At 44.7% G+C, this 22,012-nt stretch overlaps 1 protein-coding gene across 1 annotated transcript in view; it reads right to left on the bottom strand.

Moving 5' to 3' along the window:
• The window catches only part of LOC119169735 (MAM and LDL-receptor class A domain-containing protein 1), a 269,301-nt gene that overhangs the window by 194,496 nt on the left and 52,793 nt on the right, over positions 1–22,012 (bottom strand). The window contains exons 11-14 of the mRNA XM_075886845.1: positions 18,706–18,831; positions 17,029–17,152; positions 16,029–16,166; positions 11,824–12,104 (exon numbers count right to left, since the gene is read on the bottom strand). Coding sequence (XP_075742960.1) covers positions 11,824–12,104; positions 16,029–16,166; positions 17,029–17,152; positions 18,706–18,831 — 669 coding nt within the window. The remainder of the gene's footprint in view (positions 1–11,823; positions 12,105–16,028; positions 16,167–17,028; positions 17,153–18,705; positions 18,832–22,012) is intronic.

Below are 22,012 nucleotides of genomic sequence, written 5' to 3'. Positions count from 1 at the left end.
CAGATGCTACCACAAATTCTGGCAACCGTCTTCCAAGCCTAAGCTGTATAACAGTACGTATGAATGGGTCTCGATTATTTCGGAAAAACATAAACCGATTAACTAACTGACGAAGGTACAAATGACACAGACCAAGTCCTCCAGAGCGAACCCGTCTGAATAAGTTAGTTCTACTTGTTCGCTCCCAAGAAGAACCCCACAAGAAAACAGCAAATATTCGATGAAGCTTCTGTAGATTCACACGTGAACAATGCATTACCTGAAGGACATACCAGAGCTTACTGACTAAAAATACGTTACAAAATGTCGCTCTGGCGAAAATTGACAGCTGGAAACCATTGAGTTTTTCAGCTTTTTCTCGTAGCTCCACAGCCAGACGCCGCCAGTACGGTTCACTGTCACAATAATATTCTAATGGCACACCTAGGTATCGTACCGGAGTAGTAGTCCATGAAATACCAGCCACAAATTGTGGAGTCACAGGCCATTCGCCGTGCCAGTAACCCAGGCACTTGCTCCAGTTTACCAAACTACCACTTGCATTACAATAAAGGTTCACAATTTTTGTGGTTTCAGCGATACTATCATAATCTTTACAAAACACAGCTATATCATCTGCGTATGCCAGTACCCGTACTTCAGCTTCTTGTAGTTTGTACCCCACTATGTTATTGCTTTTCATGACTTTTTGGCAAAATGACTCTATATAAATTGAATATAGGAGGGAAGACAAAGGGCAACCTTGTCGTACAGAATGTCTGACATTAATTCGTTTCCCAAGAACTTTGTTGATGATTAGCCGAGTTTTACATCCAGTATATGCCATTCGAACTGTATCTCGAATTACTTTGCCAACAATGACATAGTCTAACAAAATAAAAAGAATTTCGTGCGGTACTCGGTCAAATGCTTTTTCTAAATCTATCTGGATCATCGCGATGTGATCATTTGTGGCATCGCAGCACTGCAATACACTTCGTGCCTTGTGAATGTTTGTGAATATAGTGCGCCGTTTGATCCCACATGTCTGGTGGTCGCCTACAATGTTATTAATAACTGTCTGCAGTCTCCTTGCTAGCACTTTCATCAAAATCTTGTAGTCGAATTTTGAGAGACTAATTGGCCTGTACGATTTCACTTCACGTAATTTAACTGCGTCCTCAGTTTTTGGTATTAAAATAGTATGAGATAGCAGAAAAGAAGGTGGCAAAGTCTTTATGTCTAAGGCTTCGTTAAAAACCGCTGCCAGGATCGGTGCTAGTTCGTGTTTGAATTCCTTATAAAATGCGGCTGTTAAGCCATCAGGTCCTGGGGACTTTCCCAAATGGAGGGCAATTATTGCTTTTGTCACTTCCGGTTCAGAAATAGGACATTCTAGGCTGTCTTTCCTGCAGTCCTCAACCTTTGGCATTAATTTTAAAAATTCATTCTTGAATTCATCTACATTTGCTTTACATTTATCAAATAAAGTGGTGTAGTACTCGTTGAAAGCATCCTCTATATATCTTTGTTCACTTGTAACGTTACCCATGTATTAAATCTGATGTATAACATTCCGCTGAGCGTTTCGTTTTTCGAGACCAAGCATTCTTTTGGTCGGTTTCTCTCCTACGGTCATTTTCTCTGCCCTTGCCCTTATTTGTGCGCCACGATACTTCTCCTCATCAATTTGTTCCAATTTGGACTTTACTGACCTTATATCATTTGTGAATAAGCCTGGCGTTTTGCTGTCCTCTGCTAGCAGTTCTTTGAGATTTAAACGTAGGGTTCTTTCTTCTTCACTCTTTCCGTGTTTTATTACACATGAGCGTTCTATAGCTATCAACTTTATATTCTGTTTAAATTGTTCCCACTTGACTCCGTATTTTCGGTCTCCACTATCTATGTTTACCAACGCCTCTCGAACACTGTCCATAAATTTTTCATCTTCAAAGAGATTAGAATTCAGCTTCCACGTGTCCCAGTTAAATACTGGTCTACGTGTATTCCTTTTACCTATTACAAATGATACTAAGCAATGATCACTAAATGAAATAGGGAGGACATTGTACTCACTGATAATCGGAATTAAATCCAGTGATACGTAGGCCCTATCTAGGCGCGCATGACTGGAGCCTTGGAAATGCGTATACAGTGTTGGTCCTTTACCAATACACTCTGCAACATCCTCAAGGTCTAAGTCAGAAATTAGATTCGTTAACGCGACTGTGCTTGAGTCGTTGAAATTGGATGTACTTGTTTTATCATCGGCACTGATCACACAATTAAAATCTCCCATAAGGATGACTATGCGATCGCATTCACAATAACTACGAATTTCATCGAATGTTACACACCGTTCATCAACTTTAAGAGGTGCATATAAACAAATCACTCGCCAATTAAGAGAAAAGAAGGTCAAATCACATACAACAAACCTTCCGGATGAGTCAGACGTGACGTTTTGAACACTGGCACCTAAACTATTCCGCACAAAGATCACACACCCTGCCGACCTACCAACTGCATGACTGACGCTGGCGGTGTGGCGTCCGGTGAAACGTTGCAGTAGGCTCTCGGTGGCGCCCACGCTCTCCACTTTGGTTTCCTGAACTGCAATAATGTCCAGGTCTTGGTCCATGGCTAGTCTGTAGAGCTGATTCTGTTTCTTCCTGGAAGCCAGTCCTCGTATATTGAGCGTCGCTGCTTTCACGAACCCGCTCAGCGACGTGATCGGTGAGCGGGTCCAAGCTGAGAGCCCTGCACGTTCACTTATTGGGCTCTCGTCGTCCAGGGCGGATCCATGTTGTTCACCTTTAGTTTGAGCGGCCATCGTCGCGTTTTAGCGACGACGACCGTTGGCGGGCAGCGTTTCGTTTCTTGCCTCCACTGACCACCTTCCACTGCATTTCCGACTTTACTTGCGTTTCGTCTACTTGAGCACCGTCGTCTGAATCGCGACGGCGTTTTGCAGACGCCGATTCTAATTCCATGTTTAAGGTATCCAGATCACTAGGCAAATCCTCATTTTCGTGTGTTTTGTTCGCCAAAGAGTGCTGTGAAGCCGAGTTTAGAGGAGTCGAAGCAGCGTTGGCCTGGGACGCCGGCGTTTCAGGGCGCGTTGCTTGCAGCTGCGACGCGGCGTGCATCGCAGGCGCAGGACGCGTCTCTTCGCTAGTCGTTGGGGCCGCTTGACTTCCCATCTTCCGTTCGGCGTTCGTGTCCGGGGCTGAAGAAACTTGCTTGCTTTTCCCCAGCACCGGCGTGTCGTCCGATGTCGTCTGCTTCTGTGGTATCGCAGGCAAAGACGCTTGTTCAGATTCCTCCTCATCCATGAGAAGTTCACTCTGTTGAGTCTCTGGTCGTCGCCCTGCAGCTCGTGCGTATGAACGGTTACACTCATCCTGCTCGTGACCGAAAGAGTGGCATTCGCTGCACCTTGGGACCTTACAATCGCGTCACATATGCTCCGTGCTTCGGCACCGCAAGCACAAAGGCGGTCTTCCCGGCACCACGACCAGTGCCGTACTGCTGCCAATACGCACCTGATGGGGCAGTTGATCCACAGAAACGCCATCTCGTAGTTGCATGCGTATTACACGAGTGGTCGATTCAACTCCTTCAAAATCCTCGACTCTCCATCGGTCATCGGTCACCTCCTTGACGTCGCCGTATTCATAGAAGGCACGTCGAATAGCGTCTTTTGTAACATCGAACGCTAGCCAGTGCAATTTCATTTTAACTTCTTGCCGCGTTGGGTCAATGACGAGACATACCCGGTCTTTAACCTTGATAACGCCTGCGTCTGTCAGCGCTTTCTTTGCTTCCACGGTCTTCATGTTCAATAGCCACACGTGCGACATCTGATATGCTCCGATGCCACTTACTTGCTGTATGACGCCTAAATCTCTGAGAGGTTTCCTGAAGTCGTCGATGCGGTACGGTCGGCCGCTGACGTCGCAGTGTAGAGCTACTGCTCGACGCATCGCTTCACCTGATGGCAACGAAGGCAGAATAATCCTGTAGTCCTTTGGAACGAGGGGAGACGCTGTACCGCGGCCGGCGTCGGCCGCTGTCGCTGCTCGGGATGAGCTTTCCATCCTGCGTCCGCACGCGTCGGTGACCAGAAGCAGAAACTCGGCTACGAAACCGCGCGGAGCAACGCGTCGTGTTTTCTTTACGGACTACTTGCCTAGCCTTCACAGCGTTGCACCCGATGTATGAAACGGAGTATAGAGGGAGCTCTGGCGCTAGTGTCTATAGGAGCTGGAACACACAGCGCTTCACTGAGCATGGAAATGATGGGTAGTACACATATTTGTCTAAACTTCGTACTTCTGGCCTGCATTTGACTCCGTGTGTGTTCGTGTGGCTTGAAGCTGTTTTCTCATGAAACAAAAATCAACAAATGTTCAGCGATTGCGCTTCACCACCCTATTTTTTTAAAACCTTTTCAAATTGGGTCACGACGTTTAAAAGGGTTGAATCTTTCTTTCAAAACAAAATCGAAACACAGCAATAAACGAAGCCGCAAGTACGATTCACCGCCCGCAAGTACGAAGACTAGGCAAATGTGTGTACTACCCATCATTCCCATGGTCGCTGAACGATCGTAGCGCCAGAGTGCCCTCTAGTTAATTTTGAGAAACTCTATGGTACCAGCTAAGCGTCCTTCATCTGCGGCCCATAGGGGCTCGGCAGCCGAGAGTTATTCGAGACCTGCAACTGTGCACTACTGTTTCGGAGGCTATGCAAAGTGTTGCGTTGTTGCACCGTCCGCCACAGGTGACGCTAGCGACCGAGAACATTCTAAAATAAAGGAGGGAAAGGGTGTGGCAGCCGTTTTTCTTCTCATGCGGCAGGCATCTTCTAGAGGAGGCGTTGAATAAGCTTATCACAAGTTAGAGGTGTTTAGCGAAAAATTCACAGCATATCCATTGAGTGAATGATGATGAGTGGGGCGAAGCATCTGTCAGTCTGTCCGTGCTTTCGTCCGCTGTTTGTTCTTGCTTTCGTCTGTCCATGCGTCCGTCCATCTGTCCATGCGTCCATGCATCCATCCATGCATTCATCCGTGTGTTCATCACTGCGTTCGTTTGTGCGTGCGTCTGTGCATCTGCCCATGCGTCCGTCCGTTCGTCCGTTCACCCGTCTTTGCGTCCGGCCATCCGTCCATGCATGTGTATGTCTGTCCATGCGTCCTGCCACCCGTTCGTCCCTGCACGCGTCCTTCCATTGGTCCATCTGCTTGTCTGTCTGTCCATTCATTCGTCCATTTAGTGAACACTCCAAGTACCGCCGTCTCGCGTCTTTTCATCATAAACTTATCATATAGAAGTACCGCCATTCAGCGGATATTCCAAGGCCTAAACGTGAGGTGGCTACCAACTATTGTACCTATACTGATTGTTGGCCTAGTTGTTATTTGCTTACTGACAGGCTTTGGTGTTTAGTGTTTCTTAACTTTGTGTTTGTTATTTTGCAGCCAAAGCATGTCAGTAGGCTACCTACTACTACGACTACTACTACTCTACTACTACATACATCACGGGCGCACGACTCACGGCTTAAGGAGCTTTGCCGCTAAAATGTGATGTTTTCATGTAGGAACAATCATGGGGAACTCCAATTACAGAACATCAGTACGCTGAATTTCTTCAACAATGATATTTCAGGGAATACACCCACATAATCACATAATAATGTTGACACTTACCCTTAGGCAGCATATTCAGGTTATTTATTAAAGTTATCGAGTGGTCTTCAATTAGGAAAAGGCCAGCTAGGCCTTCTTTGTGCCTTTCTTCTTTAGTCAACTCTAAATGCATACGACGGGAAGCTTATCACTGCAACAAAAAATCCCAGCATATCCATGGAAAGCATGATGATGAGTGAGGCGAAGCATCCGTCAGTCGGTCCGTGCTTCCGTCCATCTGTTCGTTCTTGCTTTCGTGCGTCCGTGCGTCCGTCTGTGCAACCGTCCATGCATCTGTCCATCCGTCCATCTGTGAGTCCATTCGTACGTTCGTCATTGCGTCCATCTGTCTGTGCATCCGTCCGTTCGTTCACCCTTTTATTCAAACGTCCTTCCGTGAATTCATTCGTTTGTCCGTCCGTCCGTGCGTCAGTCCGTGCGTACATCTCTGCGTCTGTCCTTCCGTCCATGCGTGTGTCCACCCGTCCGTATATCTAGTGAACATTTCAAGTACCGCCATCTTGCATCTTTTACTCGTATATTTATCATATAGAAGTACCGCCATTCAGCGGATATTCCAAGGACTAAAGGAGGGCTGGCACAGCCGGTCTAGAGGAGCGGCACGCGCACACTCTCTTAGGGCCGTTCCACGCGCTTCCCGCACTGCCACAACGCACGTGCCGGGACCCCTACCGCACGCAAGCGGGGGACAAATAAGCCAATTGGCGGCGCTGCGGAGGGTGGAAGAGCGTCGCCAATTGGCTTATTTGTCCTCCGTTTGCGTGTGGTAGGGGTCCCGGCACGTGCGTTGTGGCTGTGCGGGTAGCGCGTGTAAAGGCCCTTACTGCCTGCGCTTCATGTCTAGTTCCCACCTTTCCCCGCCACTAGTTCTTAGCACTGCGGCCCAACCCTCGCTAAACCTTGCTAAAACCAAGAAGGTTACGCCCACCGAGTTTAACGTGGCAACCTTTTCTGGTCAGATAATGCTCGAAGTATGTCCTTCCGTTACAAGTTTTTTTTATTGAGCATCAAATTAAAGGCAAATGTCACCGATACTCGTCTCTGTAGGTTATTTCATCAGAAACGACTTTCTTATTTATAATTAGCATGCGCGGGTTTCCTCCTCATTTCAAGAGAGTGGGCGCGTACCGCTCCTCTAGTCCAGCCGCGGAGGTGGTTACCTGCAGATGCAACGGCGACGACTACTACAACTATTACATACATCGTGGACGCACGACCCACAGCTTAAGGAGCTTCGCCCCTAAAGAGATGGTTGATATTTTTGTCATACGAATCGGTAAAACACGAAAGTGAAGCGTGTTCTTGCAGAAATAGTTAAATTTTACTGTACATCTTATATGAGAGCTTACGCAATCTATTCCATTGCTAAGGACTGATGATGCAATTAAAATCTGAAAAATTGCAAATGAAGAAGCAAAATTTATGTGGAACACTGGGTGGTTACGGCACACGCGACTGCAGAGGCTGGACCCGTCTCGTCGACTTCGGGCTTTGTCCGGACTCTCTCGTCTTGAGACAACAGAAGCTTGCTGCTTTGCCGACTGTGGCTCGGTGTTGCTTTCACCAAAGTTTTCGCCTTCTTATTCGGCATGAAAGACAGTGCTGTTTGCGATCATTGCGGCAGTGATGAAACGATGAAGCACGTTTGTCACTGCCCCCATTACTGCGTGCCAAGACGGCCACTAGCTTCTGCGTTAGCTCGCCTTGACGAGAGACCCTTGTCAGAATTGTGAGTACTTGAGAGCTGACATGATGTGTCTTCGCACACAAAGCCAGTGAAACTTTATTAGACTTTTTGCGTGGTAGTAACCTGTTGAATAGGCTATAGCACCCCAGGTCACTTTTCGTTTGCGCGTGTATATTTAGCTCTTTTTTCCTCATATATTTTTCGCATTCCCCTTTTTCTTAGTGCAGGGTAGCAAATCGGATGCTCCAATTCCTGGTTAACTTCCCTGCCTGTGCCTCATTTTGTCCTCTCTCTTCTGCGCAATGTCTTTGGTGCTTGCGATGTGAAAGCCTCAAAAACGTGACACATTGGAGGCCGAACTTGGTGTTGCCCTATCATTTATTTATTTATTTATTTACAATACTGCTAGCCCCACAGGGGCCGTAGCAGAGTGAATTCACACAAGTACATCTAAAAATAACAATCAGAAAAAGAAAACAAGAAAAGAAACTTAAAAAAGACATGATTCGCGAAACAACAAATGATATTACAAATAACTAATAAGTAAAAGGTACCCAATAAAAAAAGAATTATATTTTAAATACTATTTTCAATGGGAGTCTTGAATTTATCCATGTCATCCACGTCGACCCACGAACTATCAAGCAATACTTGAAGCATTGTTATTTTTTTGTCTGATAAGGAAGTAATGTGAACGAATTTCTGCGTCTTGTGGTGATTGTAACCTGAAGAAGAGGTGACGTATGCATGAGCCTGGCTCTTTAGCTTGTCTTTAACACCTTTTAAATAAAACGAAGGCATGTTATTTTATTTCGGTCCGACAGTATCCGTAAACCTGCTCGACCCTTCAGTTCAGCAACAGACGTAATATCATACTTGTTGAAGATAAACCTGACTGCTTCATTTTGCATCCTTTCCAGTTTATTAATATTACCAGTGGTAAATCTGTCACATTACGTTTCTATATTCAAGCAGACGTAAAGCCAGTAGCCCGTGCGCTAAAAGTTTAATGTCCTTAGAATCGTGAATGCATCACGTCAAATTAAGGAATTTATACATGGCAATATTTGCAATATAGTTTATCTGGTACATATATTCTAATGCATATCACGATGGAGGTGAAGACCTAAGTACTTGAAATTGAAAAGACGTAAAACTTGGTTGCCGTCTGCTGTTTAGTCAAATATTATTGTGGGCTTCATATTTGTAATTATTAATACAACACTTTAAGCAGAATCAACACACAACGGCCCTGTATTGCGCCACTTCAATATTGATTGCGGTGAGCACTGAGATTTGCTCGGTCACCATGTAAATTTACAACCGAATATAGAATGCAGGAATCAGCACACAATCAAAGTCTTGAAATACAACCTTCACTGATGTCACTTTAAATGGCAAGAAAAGCAAAGGTCTCAGTACAGAACCCTGGTGAACGTCTGATATAACTGGTATAAATTTAGAAGGAAGTTAATTGTACACAACATACTGCTTCGACAATGTCAAGTATGCTTGTAGCCAATTACAAAGCCGATTATTTTTCAGTATTCCGCGAAGCCTAATTTGTAGTTTTGTATAGTAGATTTGTCGAATGTCTTGGCAAAGTCCAAAAACAATGTATCAGTTTGACTTCGATCATTTATAGCGGAGGCGAAGTCTTGAACTCCTTCGACAAGTTGGGTTATAGCCAAAAAACCTCGCCTAAAACTATGCTGAGTGGGTGACAAAATAGAATGTTATAAAGAAAAAAAAGTTATATGTATATGAATGATGTGTTTTAATAACTTATAGCAAGAACATGTTAGAGCAATAGGACGATAATTTTTTATCAGTTGTTTGTCGCCAGTTTTAAATAAAGGACTTATTTAGAACAGTTTCCAGTCATCTGGCAACACGCTTGAAGATACAGATGTATTGAATATAACTGTTGCATTGAATTTAACTAACTTGAACTAAGACAGCTATAAGGTCCGAAATTCCATCAACCACATCACATTGAATTTCACCAGGAATCTTGGTTCGCACAAAGACAAGATCGAAAATCGACATGCTACCATCTTGTTGGCACTCGTGGAATGTTGCAGTTATTGAATACCAATGCCCTACCAGAGGGAAGCGCAACGCGTCGTGTCTTTCCTTTGCCGGCCATGATTATTCGTGGCGCAAGCGTAAGTGGCGAACGTGGAGCCGCGAAGCCAGCGGGTGTCGCAGAGCTATTTTTGGTATAGATAGATAATATGAACGACACCGACAATTGGTGTAAGGTCGCCACTTGGAGATGCGTTAAAGATGCGACGAAATTGCATTTTTCCTATTGGTAACACGCCAATTAAGACGAACGCTTATAAATGACGCGTTGAAGGAACCAAGTTCACATATTACTGTAATGAAGCATGCAATGCTGCACTTTGCCAAGGACGTTCTGAGCGGACAGTGCTGTAGATATAAAATGTGTAATTTTAATGCCTGAAACGTATGTAAAAGAAGACCATGGCACAGTGGATAGCGTGCTCGGCATCTGTAGGCGCGAAATCAGAGCTCACAGGTGCGACTCCCGTCGAGGTCTTTTTTTATTTGTCTTCTAATCATGCATACTTCTTTTCCATAACTTCCGTGATGGAAATACGTCATTCAAGTCTTCTTGTACCACAACATAGAACAGTACTATGTTAAAAGTCACTTTAAAGCATAAATTCAAGTACTCAAAGAGATAAAAAAGGGACAGTTGGTTGCGCTTGCGAGAGTTAGCGTTTTAATTTCATAGCATCATAGAGAAACATTGTCTCCTCGTCGTGACAGCAAAAGGTCCCATTTCGTCTATTAAAGATGCAACTCTCTAATTGGCGCGAACTTGTGCTCGAAAAAAAAAGAGAATCAAAATAGGAGCAATAGATGCCATGCAATGATAGCGGCGAACAGCGCGTCGGCTGTCAATAATATTCCAAGTGGTAAAGCGCGTCAGCCTTTATACATGTGCCATCGAAGATTCCAGGGTTATCGTTGTTGGTAGACTAAGCTGTCAAATAAACTAGACTGTTAGGAACCTCAAACATATCTCAAACAACCGCGAAGCTTCTGAAAAATTGTAACGTGATGTGACGCATTGATAACAGTCTTCGCGAGTGAAATCAAAACAAAAGTCGCGTCACATTGTAGATGCTCGCGTGCTTTTTACGTGTGTATCAACTGCGCAATACGAGAATTCAAAAAATGAAGAGAAATTAAGTGATAAAATAATAATAATAACTACTACTGGTGGTTTAATGTCTCCAAACGACGATTATTATAGACGCCGTAGTATAGGTCTCTGAAAATCTTGACCAAGTGGTGTGATTTAACGTTAACTAACATCGCACAGTACACGAGCATCTAGCATACCCTCACCATCGAAATGCGACAGCCATGGTCGGAATCGAGCCCGCAACCTTCGTGCGAGCAGCCGAGCACCGTTGTCACTGTTCTACCGAGGCAGACGGAAGGAACTTACAGCTCTTTCAATCGTATACTTTGAGTAGGGAAATTCTTTCATACAAGATTACCTCTTGTTTCGCAGAATGTACTCGAAATTTGGTCGGCACACCGGGGTATTTGAGTCACATATTCTTATTTGCAATCTTTCTAAGTCAATATTACTCCTACTGCAGACGAAAGCTTCTTGTAATGACATCTGGTTTGCGCCTTCCTGCGGGAGCTAATTTTTATGTACCCTAGAAATAATTTGAAATCATCACCTCACCTAACCTTCTGCGCAGTAGTCTATGCTTTCAATCACTTTGATTTATTTTGGTGTGTTTAATGGACCATCAGTTATCTGTCTCTCCTATTAAACGGCCTTCCCACTTTTTTTCCTTGATGTCCACTAGGACGTCACTGGACATAGTTCTTACGTGATGCACTCCACTAACTAGCTCTTGATATTATGCCTATAATCTTACTTCTCATTGCAGACTACGTAATTAAAGACTTCCCGAATTTTTTTGGTATTTTCGAAGTTTGTGCCCAATATGCAAGAAAAGCGATAATATTGGTAATGTATAATACTTGAAGACATTTTTGTTTTGTTTAAGAACAGTGGTAAATTACCGGTGGTTGCCGATTCACACGTTTCATACCTAATGAAACATTATGTTATCCTTAATGGAAAAAGCAAGCCATCCTGTTAACTGCATCTTAAGATAGATAGCTCCAGAATACAATGATTTAGGTCAGCCTGTTGTAAGAGAAATCTAAAGCCGCATATGAAACCTTCATGGAAGCTACAGCAAGGACTTCGTGAGAAGGATGAAGTGTTGTCAAATAAGCTCTTATATATTGTTTATATTGTGGCCGTGTCTTCAATAATGGTAGCAGATTATTATAGCTAAGTAACAATACGGCCAGAATTGCATAAAGGGACAAATACTTTACCGGCTCAGTGAAAGAGATTCGGTGTGAAACTTACCTTGTTGTGAACGCTATCAAGCTTCACGGTCCGGCGTACGTTGTGCCAAATGTCTGCCGTCGTGCGACCCTGCTGAATAAGCAGCGGCAGAGAAGTCTGTGTGCCAAAAGAAGTTGGCGACTTCACTACGCTCAGCCACAGCGTGGCGCTCCGCCCACCAAACATGTGGTACCAAAACGAGAAACAAGCCAAGCCCGGCTGGGGTCCCACCAGAGGTGAGTTGAGCAGGGCTGTTCCGTGATTGCCGTTGAGGCTTCTTCCTTTCAGGTATGCTAGGTTGCCTGCGTTGAACAAAGTCACAGATATTAGCAATATAATATTCGTTAGGTCGAATGGACCTGAGAAGAAAATTTATACCCTAGTGGTCGCAACGCTCAACATGAAATAAAATCGCGCTTGTTGATATTGATTGATAAGCGGTGTTTAATGTCCCAAAACCACCATATGACTATGAGAGACACCGTAGTGGAGGGCTTGGGAAATTTCGCCCACCTGGGGTTCTTTAACGTGCCTCCAAATCCGAGGACACGGGCCTACAACATTTCCGCTTCACACACAAATGCAGCCGCCGCCGCCGGAATTCAATCTTGCGACCTCCGGGTCAGCAGCCGAGTACCTTAGCCATGCACTAGAGCACCGCGGTGGGGCGAAATAGGGCTTGTTGTTGCTAATCATAGATGTGAGCTGTTAAACACTTGCTCGATGATTACCGTCACCGAACTGATTCCCCGGTCAGTAGTGAGATAACATAATATTTTACAATGTGAAACACGCCTCCGGTACGCTGCACAAAGCACTCTTCAACATGCTTTTCGAGACACTCGAGCTAACCATTCGGCACATTCGCAGTGTTACGTCTACGCTGTGCCCCGCCGCGGTGGTCTAGTGGCTAAGGTACTCGTCTGCTGACCGGAAGTTCGCGGGACCGAATCCTGGCTGCGGCAGCTGGATTTCCGATGGAGGCGGAAATGTTGTAGGCCCGTGTGCTCAGATTTGGGTGCACGTTAAAGAACCCTCTGTGGTCGAAATTTTCGGAGCCCTCTACTACCGCGTCTCTCATAATCATATGATGGTTTTGGGACGTTAAACCCCACATATCAATCTATCACATATCAAACGTCTACGTTGTGCAAACCATTGCGTTAACTTCAAATTCAAACATTTATTTCCATCATGATACCGCAAAGCAATAAGCGGCACCCAAGTTCACCTTGCAGTGGCTCAGGTTATGATATTTTTTATTTATTTATCTAACGAAACAAGCAGCAAAAAATCTTGCACGCCACTTGTGTACACTGTCGTTCTTTAGGAATAAAATCACGTTATTGCAAGGCCCGCGCTCTGCAGCGGCTGCCCACAGGACCATCATCAACAGACAGCAAATGAAAAGATGTTGGCTTTTGGCGCCATTTGTTGGCAAACAAACGATTGAGGCAAAATTCTGTAAGCCCGTGTGCTCACATTTGGGTGCACGTTAAAGCTATCAGGTGCTTGGTATTTCCGGAGCCCTTCATTACGGCGTCTGTCATCTTCATAAGGTGTTTTGGGACGCTAAACCCCACATCTCTATTGGTTAACAAAACAATCAGTTATGGCCGCTGGACAAGTGCTACAAAATACAGTAGGCGGCCGTTGTAGAAAGCAGGTCACACGATTGCGTGTTCCCTTTCTTAGACACCGGCAGTCCACATTTAAAGGGAATTCATGAACGCAAAGGTTTAGTAGCGCACATGTATAGATAATAATTATGGTGACTGGATGCAATTTAGTTGAGGTCGGGATAAAATCTAAATGAACTCTGTGGTTTGAAAGCCTATTTCTGAATGAAGGCTACACTTGGCATCACCGCTAAATAGGGTACGGTGTGGTGCGGTGTGCCCTAGCGTACATGCACTATACCCGTTGCAATATTGTGGCTAGGATTACCTTCTGCCAATACCATGCTTGCATTGAATCTCGATTGTGGGAGAGCCAATCGTATTTGAAAAAATCTCGTTATAACCCTGTTTTTTAGCAAACAACCTTACTATTGTAGGTCTCGGTCAGCAGTTCTACGATGATTGACAACACTATCTACGTGCCCTATATGACCAACCTAGAAACCAGTGGTTGAGCTATTTATTGGCGTGGTTCTTGACCTATAATGCATATTTGTGTAGAAAAAAAAATGGCAGCATATCCACGGAATGAATGATGGAGAGTGGGGCGAAGCATTCATCCGTCCATGCGTCCGTCTGTGTGACCGTCCATGCGTCTGTTCGTGCGCCCGTCCCTGCGTTCGTTCACGCATCCGCCCTTGCGTCCGTTCATGCGTCCATCCATGCATCTGTCTGTGTGTCCGTTCGTCCATCTATTCAACACTCCAAGTCTCACCATCTCGCATCTTTCTATCATATATTCCCCATATAGAAGCACCGCCATTCAGTGGACATTCCAAGGACTAAACGAGAGGTGGCCCACGCACACTTTCTTACGGCTTGCGCTTCGGGTCTACTTCCCACCTTCAACCACCTTGAGTTCATGGTATATACTAGTTCACTGTATTCATGGCACTGCGGCCCAATGCTCGCTAAACCTTTCTAAAACCAAGGAGGTTACGCCCAGCGAGTATAACGTAGCAACCTTTTCCTGTCAGATAGTGCTCAACGTACATGCCAGTGGCTGCTAATGTGAAATGAGAGACAGGAGGATTCAGCTTTTAATTTCTTTCGGCTTGCGCTTCGTATCTGCTCCCCCCCTTTAACCACCTCGAATTCATTCATGGTATATACTAGTTCATTGTATTCATGGCCCTGCGGCTCAACGCTCGCTCAACCTTTCTAAAACTAAGGAGGTTACACCCAGCGAGTATAATGTAGCAACCCTTTCTTGTCCAATAGTGCTCAATGTACATGCCAATGGCTGCTAATGTGGATCGAAGCATGCGCGTTGACTAAAAGCCGAATGCTCCTGTCTCTCATTCCCCATTAGCAGCCATTGGCATGTACATTGAGCACTATTTTTATTGTTAAACAACGCACAGAAGAAATCTCGCACCGGCACCACCTTGGAGGTCAAATGTTATACCTATTTCGGGTATGTGCCACTGGTAGTTACGTACTACGAGGGACGCACAAGCCGTGCCTTAAGGAGCTTCGCCCCTAAAAAGAATTGAGGTAAACCAGTGTGTACCGAAATATAATTTTAAAAACAGAATGCAGAAAGTCACCCCACTGCATGGAACTTCGTTAGCCTTCATTTTTCTTTCGCATATCTTGGCATTTTCTCTTTATAGAAACCATCTCACAAAACCCTATTTTTGTCTTTTCGAGTGTCTCAGATATTATAGAAACACATATCCAGGTTTCTTTACCATCCGGTCAAAGTGGCACTACTAATACTGAGGATTAACCTAAATACCAGGTCACTGACAAGGAGGCCGAGACAGAGAGGCAGGGGGATAGGCGTGTTGTGGCATCTCATAGGAGCCAAACATTTACTGTTCCTCTACAAATAACTAAACAGAAATTGCATATGAAAATGAAGGCACATCGTTACATTGCCACTCTGCCTCAGGCTGCACTTCCCGCACGTTTATTGACCAGTGATCAAACTGCATTCCCTCTTCAGGAAACTTTTCATTTTGACTGGGGCGAATACACACCGGAAGAAAAGAATAAAGTAGAGCAATGAAGACATGAATGGAATAGAAAAAACAAAGAAGTAGGGAACATTCAAGTCAAGGAGAGGAAATGATTTAACTGAGATCGAAGTACGTTGGTGACTCCGAACAAGGGTAGAAAAGATGACGTCAGTCCGACCAAGCCAAGCACTGTCCTGATATTTATTCCGTTACTGGGCACTCTAAAGGAGAAAAAACAGATCTTTGAGTTCTCTTTCTTCTCTTTGTGCGGCCTGACTCTCGACGTATACAATTTTCTTTAAAGAGACACGGGACCTTTATGTAGAGACCATAATACTTTCTTTTAAATTCGTGTGACCTGAAAAAAAAATTAGCGTGTCTTTTTTTAGAGAGCTACACAGGTGGCAAGACAATACTCCCCGAAAGAATAACAAGGTCTTTTCTTCCTTTTTTTGAGTGTATGTATTACATCAACCACGCTATGCAGGCAGCATGTGTGGCTGTAGTAGTCAATTTAGGAAATAATGTGTGCTGTCACCGCCAATCTTTCGAGTGCGCACACAAGGCATGTGAGTTGTTTTACCTTTCATATTTCCCGGAGCAGCGACTGGAGCAAGGTTGGATGAAGAAGAGCTTTGGAAGGACCACGTTTCAGGCAAGGGTGGCACGGATGACCAATGGCAGAAATTCCAGCCAGCCAATGAACAGCTGATGAGTTCCGCTGCATTGCAGAAACAGTTGTGTGATTGCACACTATTCCCGAATACACCAAGTTGATCTTCACTATTAGCCTACAGTATTTTCAGCGCTCAAAAGAAACCAATATACAGTGATTTATTCTTTGCCCCAAGGATGTGAGTCTATTGAAGCTCGGCTTGTGCTTGGTTGCCTGTTGCACCTGCGCGCCTGCGCGCGTGTGTGTGTGTGAGAGAGAATCAGCGAGTGCGTGCGTCTATGCGTGTCTGTGTGTGAATGAGTATGTGTCTGCGTGCATGCGTGTGCGTGTGAGTGAGCATGTGTGTGCGTGTATGAGTGAGTGAGTGCGTATATATTTGCGTGTGAGTAAGGGAGTGCGTATATGCGTGTCTGTGTGTGAATTAGCATGTGTGTGCTTGTGTGTGTGCGTGTGTGTGTGTTGGTGTGCGTGTGTGTGTGTGTGTGTGTGTGTGTGTGTTCTGATTTGTTCCTGAGAAGCAAGATGTGTAAGAGCATTCTGAGCTGAACGAATGCTTGGTACCTTTGTGAAGAAGCAGATACGAAGTTTTCCGTTCATAAAAAAGAGAAAAACATCTTTGAGGTAGCGCACGCTATATCCGAATTCTGTTTTCCCTCCTTCTGTTTAGCACTGTTATTTACTGGTATATTGGAATCTCTCAGCGAATTTTCTTTGTGTTCTTTTCTATAAAAGTTTCACATTTGTCTTATACTATGGTCCTGGAAATACGACTACACAATATTACATAACAAGTTCCCGTGGTAGTTATCCTCACTCTATATGGCTTTTAGAGTCCAGAGTATTGAAAGGTGAAATATAAATTTCAGCGATAGCTGCAAATCACAAGTCCGTAACGAAGCGCACTCACTTGCAGGCAGGGCTTCAGCATCTTGGGGCATGGTTTCACACCTGTCATGATGCAGGATAGAGATATCATCCAGCGCGATGAAGCCTGGCGTGCTTGGATCACCGGTGGTTCCGACAAAGTTTACCTTGAAGTAAGTGAATATTCATGAGAAGATCAGCGCTGCTTGTTCTTTTTCTGTTCAATACTATAAATTTCGGAAATACATACAACACCCCAACAGTTTTTATTGCTTAACCGGGTCAGTTTGTAACGTGTTCGGCACCTAATGGAGTTAGGCGTACTATATTTTCAGTTGTGATAAGAATTGCGAACGACAGCAAAAACATATACGTGCCTTAGAGATTTAAAACTATATATAGAAGTAATGATTTAGGCTACCATATCGCCAACTGTGCTACCCCTTTGAGAGGAAATGCCAGTCGCCGTTTACTTTTTTCATACAAGCACTTACAGCTCGTTTTTATTTAATTATATCAAGAAGTTCATCATTATAGTCGGTGCGCGAATACGTCAGCCATACATTTATTACTTAAAACCACGCTAGCAACACAGACAACATAAGATCAAGTGACAACACGTGTGCCGTGTCAATTCAATGTGATAAAATCAAAGGTGGCGTATATACGGGGAACATAAAAAGTACATAAAACAAAACGAATAACAGAAGAGGTTTTCTCGTCCGCTGGTTTTTGTCAGCGTTCCTAACACATCATCTGTAGTATTTTAAAATGAACATGCTAGCCCAGCCTCATTCTCGCTTGCAGTACCTATGAAACATCGCAATACTCATGCCTGCTTGACTTAGCAGGTCTCAATATTCACATGTGGTTCTCTTGCAATATAATCGCATTACTGAAGCCGTAACAACAACAACAGTTGCCAAAAAAACTGAGATATCTCCTCTTACTAACGTGCGACAATGAAAATGTAAATTGGCCATCGATCTCTTAGTACAGGTGGCACATGGTAATTGGTAGGAACCATGCAAGATTATAAAGACTAAGACTGCACCAAGTAGATTCAGCTTTACTTGCTTAATAGCACTAGGCATATGCAAGGGTCAGTGTTTCTAAATGCATGAATAAGGTGGCTTAGTTTGTAGTAATGCGTTGTTTTTAAGCTTCACGTGGCGTCTTTTACTAACGTTAATTGTAGCCATTATCAGTGGAGACAAACAAAAAAGCAAACAGACAGTGAGTCTAAACAAACGTAAACTCTGGCGACTGCTTCATTCATTGTTGGCTTTCTCTTCTGCAACAGACTACTTTCACTACACAAGTCTGTAAACAATCTTGACGATGTGCTGCTTTCGTCATCAATGAAAATCGGCAGTTTTAAGGATTTCGTAAACGTCATAGCTAACATATATTTCGTACAATGCCTCCTATCAAATGGGTTTATTATTTCATCAAAGTACTGTGTTATAAAGTTAGTTGATATTGAACTACATTTTAAGTCTTATGAAGAATGATAGATGTGTGTTTTGCTGTTAACTGAGGTTTCAGTATTGCAGCTTTACGCGTCATACCTATAAAAGTAGAACCTATAACTGGTGAAAAAGAGTCTAGCATACTGCGTGGCAGAGATCCGTGAACTTGAAGAAAGCAAGTGCCTTTGAAAGCACTCCTTTCTTGATGCACGCACGCCTATATACTTCTAAATAAATCTTGGTTTTACCTTTATGGTATGAGGCACAGCGATGCGACCTTGCTTCCATTCCAGGGACTTTCCACCTGTTTGCTCCCATAGAGGAATTCCCACTCCATAAATGTCGGAAGGGTCATACACGTCAAGAGCTTGGACCTGAAAAATTAAAGCCATAGATTACACAGTATTCGCAGTTTTACATTGTAACGCAACCGCATACTTCACATCAAGTCCCACATTTTTAATATTCTCTAACTAATGCGACGCAATTCATAGTTATCAGTTTCTAGCATAGAGGTGATGGTGAATGTTTCGAGGTGAACGACGCATTAGTTCATCTCGTTTCGCAATCAGCTTTCCACTTAGTAACCGCAGTGGAGAGAATGCAGATACGGGCCATCACTGTAAGACGATACTACCATGATGCAATGAGTACGCTGGCGCAGCAAATAGAATTTCTCAATGGTCTGTCTGGGAGCAGTAAAGTCGCTACCCGATAGATGTTCTCTTTTGCTTCCGTGTCTATATGAATATTATTTTTATAGAGATCATCAAAAGTTTCCAAGACACGGTGCCATAAAAATACACAAAATAGTGGACTGAGAACATTCGACGTACCCCGTGTTTATACATGTACACCAGATTTCACGAACGAAAATTATGGTAATCCCTACCATTAAAACAATGCCATTCCTAAATAAGGATTACCTTCTGGCCAAAAGAAGTCCCAGACAAGGCATGAGGGCGAAACAATGAATTAATTAAGAAATTGCAATGTTGAATGAGGTACGGCTAAAAAACAGCCCTTAATTCCTCATCACGGGGTTAGTCAACAAGAAAAAAATTGCCCGCAGCTTCCCTCGGGGGAACACTGAGGAGGATGCGGAGAATATAATTGGTTAACGGGGTGTTAAAGTGCGACTTACTTGGGTCGATGGCTAAATTGGTTAACGTGGTTGTGAAATGGGATGTTAAATTGCGACTTACTTGGGTCGATGGCTAAATTGGTTAACGTGGTTGTAGGAGGGGGTGTTAAATGAGTGAACACGTACACACGTATGCGAAAGGGCGGCGCTGGTCGAAGGGACGTCGATCATTGTGTTTGTGGATTCGTTGGAATTCATTTCACCGCGACCTTGGACGTCGACGCGCCGTACAAACCAACGGACGAGCGGCAACTGAGTGAGCGAGCGCCGACCTTGAGTATATATACAGCGCGACGGCGCATGCGCTGTCAGCTGTCGAATGTTCTCGAAGGAGAAGCGCGCGCGCGGCACAGATGGCGACGGCGCGACGGCGCATGCGCTGTCAGCTGTCGAATGTTCTCGAAGGAGAAGCGCGCGCGGCACAGATGGTGGGCGACGGCGCATGCGCGCGCGTCAGCTGTCGAATGTTCGAGAAGCGGTGCGGACGGCGCGGACGGCGCACTACAAGGCGCGAGTATAAGATGCTTCCACATCTAAAAGGTCCAGTGCTAAGGACAAGAATGCGTCTTTCTCGAGAATTTGTATGCTGCGTACATATTGCGCTAAACATTTCAATCATGAAATACGAAGTAGCCCACTCCCCACCCGTTGTGTTAGTCAATGAAACGCATGCGTAGGGTAACTGTGGCCATAACAACAACAGAAACGACTTTCGGGCTGTCTATTATTTCACAGCCAATGATCTAGCTTAGAGCTGAGAATGACTGAGGGGCTTGTAGATCCACATAAACTGACTAGCTGAAAGATAAAATTACACGCTATCTCCCGCTAAAGGGAACCATGTGTAGACGCGAAGCAGTGGGCCTTAACGCTTACATTGGTGGTGACGACGCTGGCGCGCATCGCTGCATTGCACAGGAGAGAACGTAGGGATGTGAAAGGCACGCAGTGATAGACCGGTGTTTCCGAATAAAACATTCCACTCGCTGCTGATGGGTATTGAGTGGCAGAAGACTTCAATTGGACCCAGAGACCCGCACTCCACTTTTAGTTAACGCGCATGCACAAATTTTCATTGTTCAACAACGCAGAGAAAACATTTCTTACTGGCATTGTCTTTAAGTCAAGACTCAGTGTCTATGCATACGGGGTGGCCAGTGAATAGTTGTGCAGCGCAATCAGTCGTTTTTTTTTTCAATGCTAGCAGATGCTGCCTGCGTAGACGTTGTGAGGCAAGAGAGAGGGAGAGTAAGATGAGAGAGAAATGGGAAAGGACGCGCATGCGCAATGGCAGTGTAAACGCCGTAGGGAAGCATGCCTAGAGCAGAGGGGGAAGCAAGCGTAGGTTAGCAGACGGTTTCCGCGTCGGTGATTTGAGGCGAGAGGGACAACGTACTAGAAGGGAGAAGTTGGACATGCGTGGTGTGAGCGCGGACGCCAACGCCGACGCCGCCGGACACAGACCCGAGCTAAAAGTGCTTCTCATCTAAAAGTACATCTGAGGTGCAGAGTTTGCTGAAACCACACAGCCGGCCCTTCAGTGCACCTTTGCTCCCTCCATTTTTATTGTGTCTTTCACTTGTCTAAAAACAACCAGCGGCTTTCCTCTTCACCTTTGCTGCATTCGTTGCTTGCTCTCGCATGCGTTCACCACAGCATGAAACACATGACTCCTGAAGTGATAAAATCGGTTTAGACTTTATATAATCTGACAAAATCTTGACAGTGATAAAAAATGCGCAGAGAGTTTCGGTTTATTTTCTATCGTCAAGAGATGCACGATACTTCACTTGGAATTGTCACACTGACTCTTTAACACCTTATCGTACAAAAACAAATCTTTTCAAATATTCCTTCTAACCACGCACAATAACAGCTTGTTGCCCCACCGTGGTGGTCTAGTGGCTAAGGTACTCGGCTGCTGATCCGCACGTCGCGGGATCGAATCCTGGCTGCGGCAGCTGAATTTCCGATGGAGGCGAAAATGCTGTAGGCCCATGTGCTCAGATTTGGGTGAACGTTAAAGAACCCCAGGTGGTCGAAATTTCCGGAGCCCTCCACTACGGCGTCTCTCATAATCATATGATGGTTTTGGAAAGTTAAAACCCCACATATCAATCAATAACAGCTTGTCACAACCTACCTTTTTCACGTATTTCTAAGACTGGTCCTTTAGAACATGTAATCATTTGACGCTACAGTGATTCATATGATATATTTATACTGTAGTGAAGAAGAGGAACTTCAGCGGCATTTCTCGGCGCCTCAGGCGCATCGCCATCAGCCTAATCTCGTGCTTGTTGCGCTTGGCCGGACGCTGCTGACTGCTTCGTTTTCTGCGTTCTTCTCTGCAAATAAACCCCGTTACAAATGGTGGAGTCTGCTGGGTTTCGATCACCCTGGAGCTTCGG

The sequence above is a fragment of the Rhipicephalus microplus genome, chromosome 2 (genome assembly GCF_043290135.1).
Source record: "Rhipicephalus microplus isolate Deutch F79 chromosome 2, USDA_Rmic, whole genome shotgun sequence".
Lineage (NCBI taxonomy): Eukaryota > Metazoa > Arthropoda > Arachnida > Ixodida > Ixodidae > Rhipicephalus > Rhipicephalus microplus.
The sequence above is the reverse complement of the archived record's forward strand: the minus strand, read 5'-3'. Positions and strand labels throughout refer to the sequence as shown.